Here is a 15,943-nt window from a genome sequence, read left to right on the forward strand (position 1 = left end):
TTCTTTCGGGAAAAGCCAATTAGATCCCGGCTGGGGCATCATCTGACCTCGCGCGCTCCGCCAGGAGGGGCTCCGAAAGGGGCGGGGCCAGCCGCTCGGCCCCCGGGGACCCGGCCCCGGGCGGTGCGGGGGAGTCCCGGGCGCACTGGCAGAGCCGGCCCCGCCCGCGCCCGCAGGCCCCGCCCCTGGGGCTTCCCGGGCGCGCGCCGCCCGCCGGGTCCGCGCGCCACGCCCCCCTGCTCGCCGGCCGCGTGCGGAGCCGCGCGCCCCGCAGGCTCCGGGACGGTGGCGGCAGTTGGCGGCGGCGGCGCAGCCCACCGCGGGCCATGTCTTTCCCGGCCGTGGCTAGGAGCTCCTCGAGAGGGAACCGGGAGATGGCGCCCCGGCCGCGGAGCCGGGGTCGGTTCTGGGAAGTGGGCGGCGGCAGCGGGGACCGACTGGAGCGCGCGGCCGCGGAGTCGGAGCGCTGGGAGCTGCTGCTCCGCCGGGGCGAGCTGCTGGCCCTGGGCGGCCACCTGAAGGGAGCGCTGGAGGCGTACGCGGCGGCGCTGCGGCGCGGGGCCCCGGTCCGGCCCGAGTGCCTGGGCACCCTGGTGGACTGCCTGGTGCTCAACTACCGGCTCCGCCACGGGCTGGGCTGGAGCGCCGCGCGGGCGGCGGACGCGGGCGCGGGCGGGCTGCTGAGCTGCCTGGGTTGCCGGGGCTTCCTGAGCGAGCCGGTGACCGTGCCCTGCGGCCACAGTTACTGCCGCCGCTGCCTGCGGAGGGAGCTCCGCGCCCGCTGCCGCCTCTGCCGGGACCGGCTGCCGCCCGCCGCCGCCGCCGCCGCGGATGCTGAGGGCACCACCCCGCGGCCGCCGCCTCTGGCCGCCGCCATCGCCGCCTCGGGCTTCAGAACCAGCGTCGTCCTCAACCACCTGGCGGAGAAGTGGTTCCCGAGCCAGCAGGAGCGAGCGCGGGCGGCCGGCCGGCTCGGGGAGCTGCTGCACCAGGGGCGCCACCGGGAGGCCCTGGCCGCCGCTGGCGAGGCGCTACGAGCAGGTGACCGCGCGGGGATGCACGGGCCCGGCCGACCCCACCCTCCTTCCCCGACGGGCTGGCTCCCGGGTGCTCGTCTGCGCCCCCGGGAGGCGCCTCTGCTTCCGCGAGGCCTCCCGACTCCCTGGTGGCGGGTCTCGGGGTCCCCGAGAGTGTGGGAGGGGGCGGCGCCCGGAGGTGCTTCGGTCACAATGGGGATCGCCCTCGGAGCCGACTGTGACGCGGCGTGGGGAGGGGCGCACGGGCGCGGGGTTCCCTTGGCCGCGGCCCGGCGTTTGGGCGTGCGCGTCCCTGGAGAAGCGGGGGCCGGGGCCGGGGCCGGGGCCGGGGCCAGGCCGCCGGGATGCGGGGGTGTGGGGCGGCCGGGCGGCCCTTCTCTTCCTGCCGCCGCGCTCTTTCCGGGAATTGGCCGCTCGGCCCCGCGGGACCCCTCGCGGGGAAACGGCGGCCGGAGCGGGGAGATTATCCCCAGCGGAGGCCGGACGGGCAGGGTTTACCTTGGTCTCCCACAAAAGTCACCGGGGCAATTGGAAGCCGCGGGAGGGCAGAATTGCATAAGCTGGGGGGTGGCGTTGTGTAACGGGTGACGTCCGGTGGGCGTGGCGGAGCGAGGCGCCCGCACCGGCTTCGGGGGTCCGCGGGCTCCGCGCGGGTGTCCGAGCGCTCAGGGGTGTTCAGGTGTGACCTGAAAATGCCTGCAGGATTGGTTTCTGTTGATGGTTTCAACCTGCCTATTTAAAATCATACTTATTTCTTAAACAGTTTGGAATACACCTAGTCCAGGGTCAAGATAAAGAGGTAGTTTCCTAGAGTTCTTTGTCAGGCTCCAGCTGGCTTTTCTGCTCTTGATCAGCTGTGGGGAAGGGCCTTTAGGGCTTTTGTCTGTTTCTTCTCCAAGAAGTAGCTCAGGCCTCACAACCTAGGTTAGCACTTTTCTTAAGGTGATTTTAGGCAGTGGAAGGGGACATTGCCTGACTTATCCGTGTGTAATATAGAGTAGTTGTGTAAATCGGTGGTTCTCTACCAGGGAGATTTTACACGCGTCCCCCCCCCCCCCCCCCCCGACATTATCCGGAGACATTTTTAGTTGCCACCCCTTATGGGATTAGTGTTGATACATCTAGCTAGGGATGCTGCTAAACATCCTACAAGGCACAGGACAGCCTCCCACACAATAATCAGGCCCCAAATGTCAAGTGTGTCATTGTTAAACCTTGTATTAAATAAGCCTATTTCAAGCTTAGCATCTGTATTTGCATGAAATAATACGTGGGGGGGGGGGGATAATCCCTAAGAAAATAGGCGTCTAAAATAGAACTGATGTTAGGTAATAGGTAAATTTATAAACTACCATTTAAAGTATTTTGTTATGGTTCTTTTACCCAAGTGCTTTGTCATTTTGAACTAGTAACAATATATAAAGTTATCTAATACCTTTGGAGTTCAAAGCACAAACCTGGTACATTTTCATATACTTTCACTTTTTTTATTTTTTATGGGGAGTAAGCAGTTATAAATAGAACAGAATGGCAGATCCAAAGCAAAAGAACTGTTTGGTATTCAAAATTCTGATACAGACAACGCTACCTCTCTGGATGATTGGAGTATGAGAGGGGAAGTACAGACCATCTAGGCCACCATCCTGACTTTAAAAACAAGCAGAAGCTAGGGCAGTGAAATGACTTGTCCGCAGTCCACAAACAGCTAACTGGTTGTAGAGGCAACAACACTATATCCTCCAGTTCTAAATGTGGGACCAGGGTTCATCTTAGATTATAAAGCTCATCTAATGAAAATGTTTAATATAAATTTCTAAGGAGTTTTTGTCACTAGCATAAAATAATGGATGAAACTGTCAGTTCTATTCAGTATTATGGTTTCGTGATTTGACTTCTTATATGAGGTGTTTCATAAGAATTTAGGCCCTAATCCATGGAAGAGCAGTGAGACCTTTACTAATTAAGGTCTAGCTTAATGTTCTGTGACCAGTAATCTTTTAATTAGGGGCAGTAATCTTTTAATTAACCTTGAATTGAGGGCATTTAAAAACGTTTATTTATTGATTTTAGAGAAAGAGAAAGGGAGAGAGAGAGAAACATCGATTGTTGTTCCGCTTATTTATGCATTCATTGGTTGATTCTTGTATGTGTCTTGACTGGAGATTTGAACCTGCAACTTGGTGTATAGGGATGATGCTCTAATCAACTAAGCTACCCAGCTATGGCCTAAGGTAATTTTTTCTTTAACCGAAATAGACTCTGAAAGATCTACACTTTCTTTTTTTCCAATTTACATAGATTGCACATGGGAATTTTGCCTATTCAACTATTTAATCCTACTTTTTTGTGACTAGAACCCAAGTTTCCTGACTTTCACTTTATTAGCCTATTTTCCCCTCATTTTTAGGTCTTTCAAAAATCATCAATTCCTTAAAAATATGTCTGAATGAAACTAAGGAGAATAACCTTTTTTATCCTTTGAATTTTTAATGGTGAAATATGTGTTTAACAGTTTATGTGCATAAATGAAAATGTTTAGCAGAGTTATAAATCTATGTGTACAGTTAGGCTTTAGCTTTTCTGAGAGTTGGCTAGTTAGCTAGATATGCATCGGATTGTATTTATATAACTGTACTGTAGTTACTAATGATAAGGTCATTGTTGACAATGAAAAAGAACCACTCTAATTTCTTAATGTGATTCTTATAATGAAACAAGTAAATACTACTAAATAGAAAAAAATAATCTAGTCTACAGTTAGCCCACACATTGAAATTTATCTGTCAACCAAAAAGGAAAGCTTGAAAACCTTTGCCAAAATCAGAAGTTTCCCATTGAGATTACATAAGTTTCTGTTGAATTGAAATATATTTAGATAACACTTAATCCATTGATCTTTTGATATTAACTCTCAGATGTTTCATAACGTCAGTCTTTTTAGTATTCAAGGCTATTATATAAAAAGTCTTGTCTGCATTGAATCTTTATACTTGAATCTATTGAAATGATGCCATTTGCTATGCTTGTCTTCCTTTTAATTTTAATGAAGTTTTACAGACTTGCCTCCTCCCTTTGTATGCCCCTCTCCCCTCAAAAGAAGGGAACAGAACAGTATAATTTACAGTTTGAATTGTTTAAATAATAATAATAGTAAAGGGCAGAACACTTTATTTTAAAATACTTGGAGAAGGAAATTTTTGTCTTTAATATAGTTTCTGTTTATATAGTCCTTGACAAAGTATTTTTAGATTCTTCACAGTACCTGATCTTCACAAAGAACCTTACAGAGTACTGTTGTCCTCAGAAGGAAATTATAGCACCTCAAGCTAGAGATTCACTGTGGGCTGGTGGTTAAAGCTGTAGATGCTGGGAGCTGACTGCCTTGTTGTGAATTCCAGGCAGCCCTCCACTTACTCTCTGACCTGGGCCTGTGGTCTGACCACCCTGTTTTGATTCCCTTATCTGAAAAGTGCGAATAGTATCCACCTCATAGATAGATACCAACAATCACCTAGGTCTGTTGTGAGAATTGAGTCAAAACAAGTAAAGCACTTTGAATGATGCTTGACAGAGTAAAAGCCCAGAAAACAATTAAAATACAGTATTTTTACAAATGTAAAAGTTGTGTGCTACAGCTACAAGATGATTTAATTAAAATTGAAATCTAAATCTTGTGATGTGGAGTCTTGTTCTTTTCTCTACCACATTAATAGATTACTAGAGTGAGGGTTAAATCCTGATTATGTTAATCAGTGGTAACATTTTAGCCTACATCAATAAAATATACTGAAAGGCTTTAGGTAACAGAGATTAGACAAATTATCTGAATGCATTTAAAGAAAATATAAAGGGTTTTAATATCTTAATCAAGGAGGTTAATCTGAAGAGATTTGAATTTTTGTTCTTTTGTGTGTATTTTTGTTAATCCTCACCCAAGGGTATTTTTTCTCCAGTGCTTTTCTGAGAGAGTGGAAGGGAGGAGGAAGGTTGGAGGGGAGGGGAAAGAGAGAGAGAAACCTTGATGTGAGAGAGCACCTCAATTGGTTGCCTCCTGCACCGGCCTGGCCGGGAGATTGTACCTGTAACCCAGGTACGTGCCCTTGACCAGGAATCAAACCTGAGACCCTTCAGTGGTTGGGCCGATGCTCTAACCACTGAGAACACCGGCCAGTGCAAGATTTGAATTTAATTAATAAACTTACGCATGTTATAACTTTACAAAGGGCTTGAAACATTGTATCAAGAGCTAATCTCATTTTTCTATCAACTTTTGAAATATTTTGTAATACTAACAATCACTATTATTTATTGAGCACTTGTGTGCTAGACAGTGTCTTAACTGTTTGTTTTCTTAATCCTCACCTGAGGCTATTTTCCATTGATTTTTAGAGAGAGTGGAAGAGAGAGGGAAAGACAGAAATATTGATGTGAGAGAAACACATTGATTAGTTGCCTCCTGCAGGAGCCGGACCAGGGCCTGGGCTCTGGAGGAGCCTGCAACAGAGGTATGTGCCCTTGACCGGAATTGAACCCGGGACTCTTTTTTTTTTTTTTTTAAGGATATATTTTATTGATTTTTTACAGAGAGGAAGGGAGAGAGATAGACAGAAACATCGATGAGAGAGAAACATCTATCAGCTGCCTCTTGCACACCCTCCACTGGGGATGTGCCCGCAACCAAGGTACATGCCCTTGACCGGAATCGAACCTGGGACCCTTCAGTCCGCAGGCTGACACTCTATCCACTGAGCCAAACCGGTTAGGGCTGAACCCGGGACTCCTTGGTCCGAAGGCCAACACTATCCTCTGAGCCAAACCAGCTAGGGTGACAGTGTCTTAACTGTTTACATGCATTATCTTGTTTAGTCCTCACAGCAGTCTTAAGTTGGAGGTATCACCAGCATTCTATAGGTGAGGAGACTGAGGTTCCAAGAGTTAGGTAAACTTCTGGAAGGGATCTGACAAGCTTCCAGAATGAATCTGAACACAGATCTTCTGAATCCAGTGGTTATAATCTTAATATGCCAAACTGCTATTCTTGGACTTTATTAATCAGTCACTAATAACTTGTCAATTGATGTCTTTTAGTTTAACTGTGATAACCAAGTACTCCATATTGAACTTGATAAAGTAAAAGAAGCAAAGAAGTTTGATATTTTGGTTTGCCATTAAACTTTGTGAAATAGCTCAATATATAAGTCAAAGAAAAAAAAAGACACTCAGAAGAATGAGAAAAAGGATATGAACAGGGAATTTTTACACTTACACATGCAGTCTAAATAGCCAATAAATATGTAGTTTTAAAGGTCAAACTCACTGAAGAAATGCATGTTAAAATAATGCTGTTTTTAATTTGTATTTTTCTAGGAAACAAAAAACAGTTTGTGGAAGTGTAACCTAAGTAACGTTTTTATACTATAAAAGGAGGGCTATAATATATTGGAAATTCTGTATATCTACATAACTTTCTACATAGTCATTAAGCTTTATAAAAGTAACTAAGGAAATAAGCGGATATATAAAAAGTCATGTAGGTAGATGTCTATGCTACTACTTTTTATATTAGCAAAAATTGGAAGTAAAAAATTGAAGAGCAGGGAATTTTCTAGATTATGTATATAGTAGACTACTTTGCAACCATTAAAAATCATGTTGACTTAATTACATTGACAAAAAAGCAGGCTTTAAACAGTATATGTGGTATATGTTATAAAACTACATAAAAATGTAATCTATACACACAGAAAAAGTACAGGTTCTATGCCAATACTGGTTATTTCTCGTGGTGGGAAAATATTTTTAATTCTTAATTTCTATATTTTTCAAATTTTATAAGTAAACAATAACATAATTTGGAAAAAAAGTTTGTTTTTTGAAAATGAGCTAAGGAAACGACATATTAGTAATCACACATGTTCCTACGATTGGAAAAAGACAGGGAATCATGACGGGAGGGAGGGAGGGCTCTGTCCTTAGCCCTTGAGCGCCTTGAACAGCCTGAAGAGTAGTCTCCTCAGGTGGATAGCGGAATTTCATTTCCACTTTTTTATTTGCCTAACGACTCACAATATTACTGGGTCTAGGAGGAGAGAAAATGAGAGCATGAATTGTGGGCCCATTTTAATGAACTTCTGTTTTTGTAAATATTTAGGAAAGCAAGGACTTGAGGACACAAAGTCAGGAAATGAAGGAGAAAGCACAAAAATAGATTTTAAAATTAATGCTACGCACATACACTGAAGGAACACAATCATAATAGAACACTTGCTGGTGCTATAGTGTGCCCTGGTCTAAGTATTTAGTATGTATTATATGCTTTGGCTGGTCAGGGGCCTCAATAAGTGCATTTGGCTCTTTTTTTTAGAATTAAGAAGAGGTGGTCCTGAACTCAAAAAGTATTGAATTTGAACTCAGCTGGTATTTTTTCCCCTAATAGATTCACCCAATATAATCATCTACTAATACTTGAAGTTCTCAATAGAAACATTACCTGTGAAGAATTGGGGAGCAAGAGCTTTAATATCTGGCCCTCTTGTCATCTCTTAGTCTCATAGTCTGCGTGTTTTGTGTTGAGGGAAGAGGGGACAGTCTTTTGCTTTGGTCAGAGTGGAGCAATTTGATAGGTTGACTGGGTTTTCTCAAAGACAGATCTTCTCAGTCTCTTCCTCCAGTGCTGTCCTGGTGACAATTGAGCAGTGAGGGCATTGACGAAAGGGTGTGATAATCACTACTTCTGAATATGCATTAAGTGTGAGGTGATGGGGACTCGCTGTACAAGAAAAAAAAAACAGGACATTTTTAAAAATCCCAGTAAGGGATCCCGGAGTGGAACAGGCTGCTTATTACCACCATGAAGTCCCTCTGGTGCTGGAGCGGAGGCGGGCCCACGGATGCAGTTGGGAGCACGTCCTGGCCCTGGCTGCAGTCTCTCCCGCTCGGGGTTTGATGTATTTACTACTCACTCTTGCACTGTTTTGGCGCACGCTGCTCTCTCCGTTCTGAGCTCCAGCTGTGCTCGTCAAATCAGGATTACATGACGCTGTTTCACAATAAAGTCAATTTTTTCTAATTTGATAATAAGCTCCTCGAAGACAGGGATAAAGTACAATCTTTTGAACACTTATAGGGGCTAGCTTTGTGCTAGAACTTTTCATTCTTGATCGATTAATCACGGTGAGCTATCATTCTGTGTGCTTTTGTTCAGACAGTGATTTCCAGTTACATTGCTGTAAGAAACAAAAGACAAGATGCCCTAAATGTCTTTTATTTAGGAAGTAAGAAATATTTTCATGAAATATAAATTGTGTTCTTTAAAGTTTTTCATTGGTATATATTTGAGGGAACAGTATCATTCCACTTCTCAAGCACCAGCAATTGAAAAGGCCTAATTGTTCAGTCGAGAGTTATCTGTAATAAATGAGTAAACCATGGAGCTATGAGGAGTTTTTTGATAGTTTAAAAAATATGTTTTGCCCTAGGTGGTTTGGCTCAGTCAATAGAGTGTCGGCCTGCAGACTGAAGGGTCCTGGGTACGATTCTGGTCAAGGACACATGCCTGGGTTTCAGGCTCCATCCCCAGTAAGGGGCATGTAGGAGGCAGCCGATCAGTGATTCTCTCTCATCATTGATGTTCTCTCTCTCTCTCTCTCTCTCTCTCTCTCTCTCTCTCTCTCTTCCCCCCTCCCCCTCCCTCTCCCGCTCCCTCTCCCGCTCCCGCTCCCTCTCCCTCTCCCTCTCCCTCTCCCTCTCCCTCTCCTTCTCCCTCTCCCTCTCCCTCTCCCTCTCCCTTCCTTTCTGAAGTCAATAAAAATATATTAGTGAGAGAGAAACTTCAATGATGAGAGAATCATTTATTGGCTGCCTCCTGCATGTCCCCCACTGGGGATCGAGCCCACAACCCTGGCATGTGCCCTGACTGGGAATTGAACCCCTTCCTGGCTCATAGGATGACGCTCAACCACTGAGCCACGCCGGCTGGGCTAGACTTCTGTCATAATCTATATACCTGTAGTCATTGATTGTTGTATTGGGTGAACCAGCTAAGTGTCTGAAATTCTGATTGCCATGGGATACTAATTTGGTTTCTCCTGTAGAGACATAAAGGACAGTGAAATTAAAAAAAAAATAAAGTTTTTTCCCTCAGGAATATTTGAAATTAAATCTATTTTGGGATGGCTCAATACCATTCTTGCTAATGGCAGGGATTACATTTTTTTTTTAAATATACTTTATTGATTTTTACAGAGAGGAAGGGAGAGGGATAGAGAGTTAGAAACATTGATGAGAGAGAAGCATCGATCAGCTGCCTCCTGCACACCCCCCACCAGGGATGTGCCCACAACCGAGGTACATGCCCTTGACCAGAATCGAACCTGGGACCCTTCAGTCTGCAGGCTGACGCTCTATCCACTGAGCCAAACTGGTTAGGGCAGGGATTAAAATTTTGATCTCTTAATCATCACCCATTTTCTCCCAAATCGGGACTGTTATATACCTCATGAGATAGAGCCTTGGTCACTCTTTGTTACTATGGAAATTCCATGTGCAGTAGTGACACATACAGTTGTTTATAAATAAGGATTTAGAAACTAGGGTATAAAATAATTACAATTCTCCATAAAAAGGCAAGTCTTCTAAACATCCAAGATGTCTTTTAAATCTGTATAGAATGCCCTATTTTTTTAAAAAAACACTTTTTCTTCCTTAGAGGTGATTATTCATATTATAAAAATATTTCCAGTGTTCTTAAGAACCATAATTTACTCCACTAAAATAGTCTACTTATAGTGATTTCATAGAACTTCTGGATAAAATTCAACATGTAAGTAGGTTGCACCTGTACTGTGCACCTTTGGTTTGGCGGTTTTCGACTGGAATCACTAGAGCAGTTATTAAATCTAGTATGATGTATTTTGTGGATTGTGCAGTAATCTTTTAAAAGCAATCAACTTTTATAAAATATTTATTTCAGAGCCCAGCAACTTGACTTTAAAAATTTACCGCGCTGAGTCCTATGCGGGTCTCGGAGAGGTCAAAGCAGCCGTAGAGGATCTGAATGCTGTGCTCTTTGAGCTGCCGAGTTGGGCCGAGGTAAAATGACTGTTTTACGTTTTAAAATCTCAACTGCAAGGACATGCACTCAGTTATGGTTATATGTTTTAGCGGGATGGTGTGGTTGACTCTTAAAGTAAAAATACAGAAAGTTCTCAAAATCTAAGGTCAATACTTTAGATAACAATCATCTGATAGTTTTGTAAATTGTAAGAAATCTGTTTCCTAGTTAAAGAACACCTGAATTCAAGACACAGAAAAAAAGAAACTCTAGTATACAGAATTTCCTCAGAGGTACAACCATATTGTGAAGATGGATACAAACTGGCCATTGGTGCATGGGGTTTGTTAATGGAAAGAGAAGAGGCCCTTGAGGCTGGAGAATTGATTGGGGCCTGATGATGGGAACCAGGTGATTAGGAGGACAAGGAGCTGGCCTTGCCATGTTTTGAAAAGACTTGGTGGCGTGTATACAATCAGTTTACCAGTTGTCCTTTTTATCAAGTTGCCAAGCCACATCAGTCCATCTCCCATATGTGTTCTTTTTTTTTTTAAATTTAATAAATCTTTATTGTTCAGATTATTACAATTGTTCCTCTTTTTTCCCCCCATAGCTCCCCTCCACCCGGTTCCCACCCCACCCTCTGCCGTTACCTCCCCGCCACTGTCCTCATCCATAGGTGTCCAGACTCTTCCCGCACCCCCACACCCCTTTCCACCCGAGAATTGTCAGTCCACTCCCTTTCTATGCCCCTGATTCTATTATATTCACCAGTTTATCCTGTTCATCAGATTTTTTATTCACTTGGTTTTTAGGTTCACTTGTTGATAGACATGTATTTGTTGTTCATAATTTTTATCTTTACCTTTTTCTTCTTCCTTTTCTTAAAGAATACCTTTTAGCATTTCATATAATACTGGTTTGGTGGTAATGAACTCCTTTAGCTTTTTCTTGTCTGTGAAGCTCTTTATCTGACCTTCAATTCTGAATGATAGCTTTGCTGGGTAGAGTAATCTTGGTTGTAGGTTCTTGCTATTCATCACTTTGAATATTTCTTGCCACTCCAGTCTGGCCTGCATAGTTTCTGTTGAGAAATCAGCTGACAATCGTATGGGTGCTCCCTTGTAGGTAATTAACTGTTTTTCTCTTGCTGCTTTTAATATTCTCTCTTTGTCTTTTGCTCTTGGCATTTTAATTATGATGTGTCTTGGTGTGGTCCTCTTTGGATTCCTTTTGTTTGGGGTTCTGTGCGCTTCCTGGACTTGTAAGTCTATTTCTTTCACCAGGTGGGGGAAGTTTTCTGTCATTATTTCTTGCAATAGGTTTTCAGTATCTTGCTCTCTCTCTTCTTCTGGCACCCCCATAATTCTGATGTTGGTACGCTTGAGGTTGTCCCAGAGGCTCCTTACACTATCTGCAAATTTTTGGATTCTTTTTTCTTTTTTCTTTTCCAGTTGAGTGTTTTTTGTTTCTTTGTATTTCAAATCTTTGACTTGATTCTTGTGGTCCTCTAGTCTGCTGTTAGGTCTCTGTATAATATTATTTATTTCAGTCAGTATATGTTTAATTTCTAGTTGGTCCTTTTTCATATCCTCGAGGGTCTCACTAAATTTATCGGCCTTTTCTAGGAAATTCTTAAAAAACCTTATAACTGTGGCTTTGAACTCTATATCCAGTCGTTTGCTTTTCTCCATTTCTTTCACTTGTGATGTTCCTTTGTCTTCGCATTTTCACTGCTTCCCTGGGTTGGTAGGGTAGATTTGTGTGCTAGGTTTCCTATAGGGCCCAGTGGCTCAGCCTCCCCATTTACCTGAGGTGGACACTCTTGGTGTACCCCTTTGTGGACTGTGTGCACAGCCTTGTTGTAGTTAAGCCTTGATTGTTGTTGGTATCACTGGGAGGAATTGACCTCCAGGCCAATTGGCTGTGAGGATCAGCCAATCTGACAATTGGCTGTGTCTATGCTGGGAGAACTTCTGTGCTGGAGACACCCTTATGAGACAAGACTTGCAAAATTGCAAAAGCCTCTGTGCTCAGCTTGGATGGGGCGGAGTCTCAGGGTGGAGCAGACAGCCTTGGCTTCCCATCAGCCCTGCACTATGCGGCCTCTGGATCTCAGTGTCCCTCGAGTTTCGCCTGCTGCCAGACAGTCCAGTTTCTCCCCGAATGAGTCTGGGTTCCCAGAGTCTTCCCGGAACTGGAATTCAGTGCAGTCGGGAGCTTCCGTCTCCCTCCTGCTTGAGAAAGCCAGCCGCGCACTCAGCAGTCAGTCCTCTCCATGCGCGCGCGCCTCTGGACCTCTGCCTTTCACAGCTCCCCTGAGTCTCAGTGTGCTTTACTCTTTTCCTGACAGTCCATATTTCCCCTATATGAGTCTGGGTCCCCAGGGTCTTGCACGGAACTGGAGTTCAGCGCAGTCGGGAGCTTCCATCTCCCTCCCGCTTGAGAAAGCCAGCCACGCACTCAGCTGCCAGTCCTCTCTGCGCACGCATCTCTGTACCTCAGCCTTTTGCAGCTCCTCTGAGTCTCCGTGTGCTTTTCTCTTTCCTTCTAGTTGTAGAATTTCCACTCAGCCAGCTTTCCTGTGGTTCTGGATGATGTCCGTTTTGTCTTTGAGTTGTAGTTTTGAAATTGTTGTGCGAGGCAGCAGTTTAGGTGCTTACCTATGCCGCCATCTTGGTTTCTCCCTCCCATATGTGTTCTTTAAGCTAGAAGTTACTCTTGTGACTTTTTCCTCCATTCAAAACTGTGCCTTAAAAGACAGTATAGTAAGGATGCTCCAAAAATTATAAATTAATAGCAAAAATTAAGCAGAATCCCATGCTGGCATGATGGGTTAGTACAAGGCACGTATATATTAAGAAAAAGAGGGAAAATGATCTGTATGGACAACTTTAAAACTGTTAAAAAAAGAAAGAACCCTTGGACTTAGCACTGGAGTGATACAATTAGAAATGTGATTTGAAGTCATTCTCTTGGCCTCAGTTCCTCTGTAAGTGCCTCTCCAGGGCAGTGTGACTGTACCTCTAAATGCTCTGAGCTCTTCAGACTCATTCAGAGTTCAAAATGAACATTTCTGAGCACACCTTTACTTGATATAAATTTTTTTAAAATTTCTTTAATGATTAAGGTATTACATATGTGTCCTCTTCCCTCCATTAACCCCCCAGATATTGATTTTTTAAAAACAACACAATTCTGCAAATTAAAGTATTGCTTATGTGCTTTATTGAAGGTCTACTTCAGGAAAGGAAAAGTACTCCATGATGCTGGCTTCTTAGGTGATGCCTTACAACTATTCCTGCAGTGCTTAGCCCTTGATGAAGACTTTGCACCTGCAAAGCTGGAAGTGGAAAAGGTAATTGGTTCAGCAACTTTAGTAGTTTAAGCAGGGCTATGACATAGTTCTTTTGAAAACCCCTAATTAGAAAACTGGAATAAGAACATAAGGAATCTGTAAGTCAAATTTAGTAGCAATTGGACAGGTGGTTTTCAGGTTCATATACATAGTGAATTGGATTCTTATTGAAATCAGAGTATTTCATTCACAGATATTTAAATGCATTATTTCTACTTAGTTAAATTTAGATGTTCCTTAATAGTCTGTTTAATCCGAGCCAGACGAGTTATCCTTAATTAAACATTGTTGTCATGATGTTTCTGCTCAGGAATTTTTATTGGCCTGCCTTTTGCCTTTCATTTCAGGTCTAAACTTTGCTTACTCTCCACGGGTGCCAATAGTATTGCCCTAGTCAAATTGTTTCCCTGATTTTTCTCAGCAGTCCATATTCCACTTTGAAAGTTTGTTCTGTTCTGTGTTAGTAGGTGTTAATTAAAAGAAAAAGGGAAGGGGGTTCTCTGATCAAATGATTTTAGGAAACATTGGGTTAAACCAAGTTAAAGAGGTTTCTTCAAAACTCAGAGGTTTCGCTATACTAGCATGACTGTGGCATTCAGCTGTTGTCAGACTTATTTACAGAGCATTTGGAAAGACTGGAGTCATTGAAAATTTTGGGGGGAAAATCAACCCTAATACAATTTCAGTGCCTAGTCATGATTCTTTCCTCAATGTCCTAAAAACATGCTACATTATTTAATTACTTTGCTGTGTTTCTTAGTGAATGGTTTTTTTGTCAGAATCTTGGGTGCATGGTAAACAAAGATTCCTGGGCCCTACCACAGACCTTTGGAGTTAGAATCTCTGAACTGGGACATAGTTTAAGAAGCACCTTGGCAGAGTCTTATGTTTACTGTTGTGTGTTTTACGACAAATCTATATTTGTTAGCCTTTCTTCCTGGTGAGATTGCAGTAAGGGCTTATAATTTGTATTTTCCATGCTGTTAGATATCCTTATATATCTGTAAATATTTCTTTGTTGGTTAATAAGGTCAAGTGAATGCAAAATAACAGATGCTTTGAAATATTTGTTTTTCCCCAATAAGCTTCTTGAAAAATTGTGGTATAATTTACATCCATGAGTTCTGAGAAATTATAAGCTCATGTAACAGCACCCCATTCAAAATATAGATATCTTCATCACCCTAGAAAATTACCTTGTCTCCTTTCCAGTAGATTCCCAGAGGCAACTACTGTTCAGATTTCTATCACCATGAGAGTAGTTTTGCCTGTTCTAGAACTTCATATACACGGAATCATAGTATACTCTTTTGTGTCTGACTTTTTCCCCCCCAACATAGTATTTTTGAAATACATCCAGTAATTTAACAGTTTTTATTGTTCACGAGGTATTCCATTATATGAACATACCACAATTTGTGGTGTTCACAGTTAATAGCAATTTTCGTTTGGATTATTTCCAGTCGCTGCTATGAACATTCTTGTACCAGTCATTTTGTGGACATATATTTTACATCTCGTTGGTAACCAACTAGGAGTGGAGTGGCTGGTTCTAGGGTAGTTGTGTGTTTACTACATGTTTTTAAATCAAAGGAAATGTGAAATATACAGACTTTTAAATGTTTATTATATGGGGTATTGCTTGAGCACCTACCAGATATACACACTTTTATTTACATTGTATATATTTCCTCTTATTTACATTGTAATGACAATGAAAAATTCTGATTTTTGTATACTTGAGAGCTAGTACAGCTAAAAAAAAAATCAAACCTCTAAATTTAGACTTTAAGAAATGCTCTACTGAACATATAAATACAGTTTATTTGACAAACAAAAAAATTTGAATACCTCTCATTTCCTTGAATCTGGTTCTTCTGTCTTGACCTACTCTGTTTCTTTGAGAGTTTTACATCTGCTCCTGATAGAAGTGCCCAGATATTTTGATACTGCAGCTGTAACTCCCAGCTGTTATGGGGCAGCTGCTGTTTAGTGCTCCCAGCCGAAAGCTGGCATGGTGACTGCCCAAGCAGGTTAGTTGTTCAGCAAGAAGCAAAATTCAGTGTAAATACATGGAGTTTTAGAGTTCCGTAGTTAGAGGTCCAAGTTCTTTAGTTCACATAAACACTCCAAGTCCAGCCTTAAAATATACATCAGGGGTGAACTGTGAACTTTTTGACAGGACAGTATTTGCTGATCTTCAGAGGTAAATATTTTCTATGTAAGAGCTCCTCTTTTTACAGTTCTTACATTAAAAAGTCAGCTTTCACCTTGGGTCCCTCCTTAGCTATCCAGTTGAACCACACCCATGTCTTCCTTTTGAGCCATTTCTTTGAGATGATTCTTTCCCCATTGAGGCACACTTTGTTTTGTTTTGTTTTTTTTGTTTTTTAAATATATTTTTATTGATTTTTTACAGAGAGAAAGGGAGAGGGATAGAGAGGTAGAAACACTGATGAGAGAGAAACATCAACCAGCTGCCTCCTGCACACTCCC

The 15,943-nt window shown here is 43.0% G+C and overlaps 1 protein-coding gene across 2 annotated transcripts in view; it reads left to right on the top strand.

The window, feature by feature from the left end:
* The first annotated feature begins 219 nt into the window (after positions 1–219).
* The window catches only part of LONRF1 (LON peptidase N-terminal domain and ring finger 1), a 33,162-nt gene continuing 17,438 nt past the window's right edge, over positions 220–15,943 (top strand). For both annotated transcript variants that reach the window (XM_080662734.1, XM_080662735.1), the window contains exons 1-3: positions 220–1,041; positions 10,009–10,127; positions 13,325–13,447. In XM_080662734.1, the coding sequence (XP_080518860.1) occupies positions 327–1,041; positions 10,009–10,127; positions 13,325–13,447 (957 nt within the window). In that variant the 5' untranslated portion in view covers positions 220–326. The remainder of the gene's footprint in view (positions 1,042–10,008; positions 10,128–13,324; positions 13,448–15,943) is intronic.

The sequence above is a fragment of the Plecotus auritus genome (genome assembly GCF_963455305.1).
Source record: "Plecotus auritus genome assembly, chromosome: 3".
NCBI classification, from domain to species: Eukaryota; Metazoa; Chordata; class Mammalia; order Chiroptera; family Vespertilionidae; genus Plecotus; species Plecotus auritus.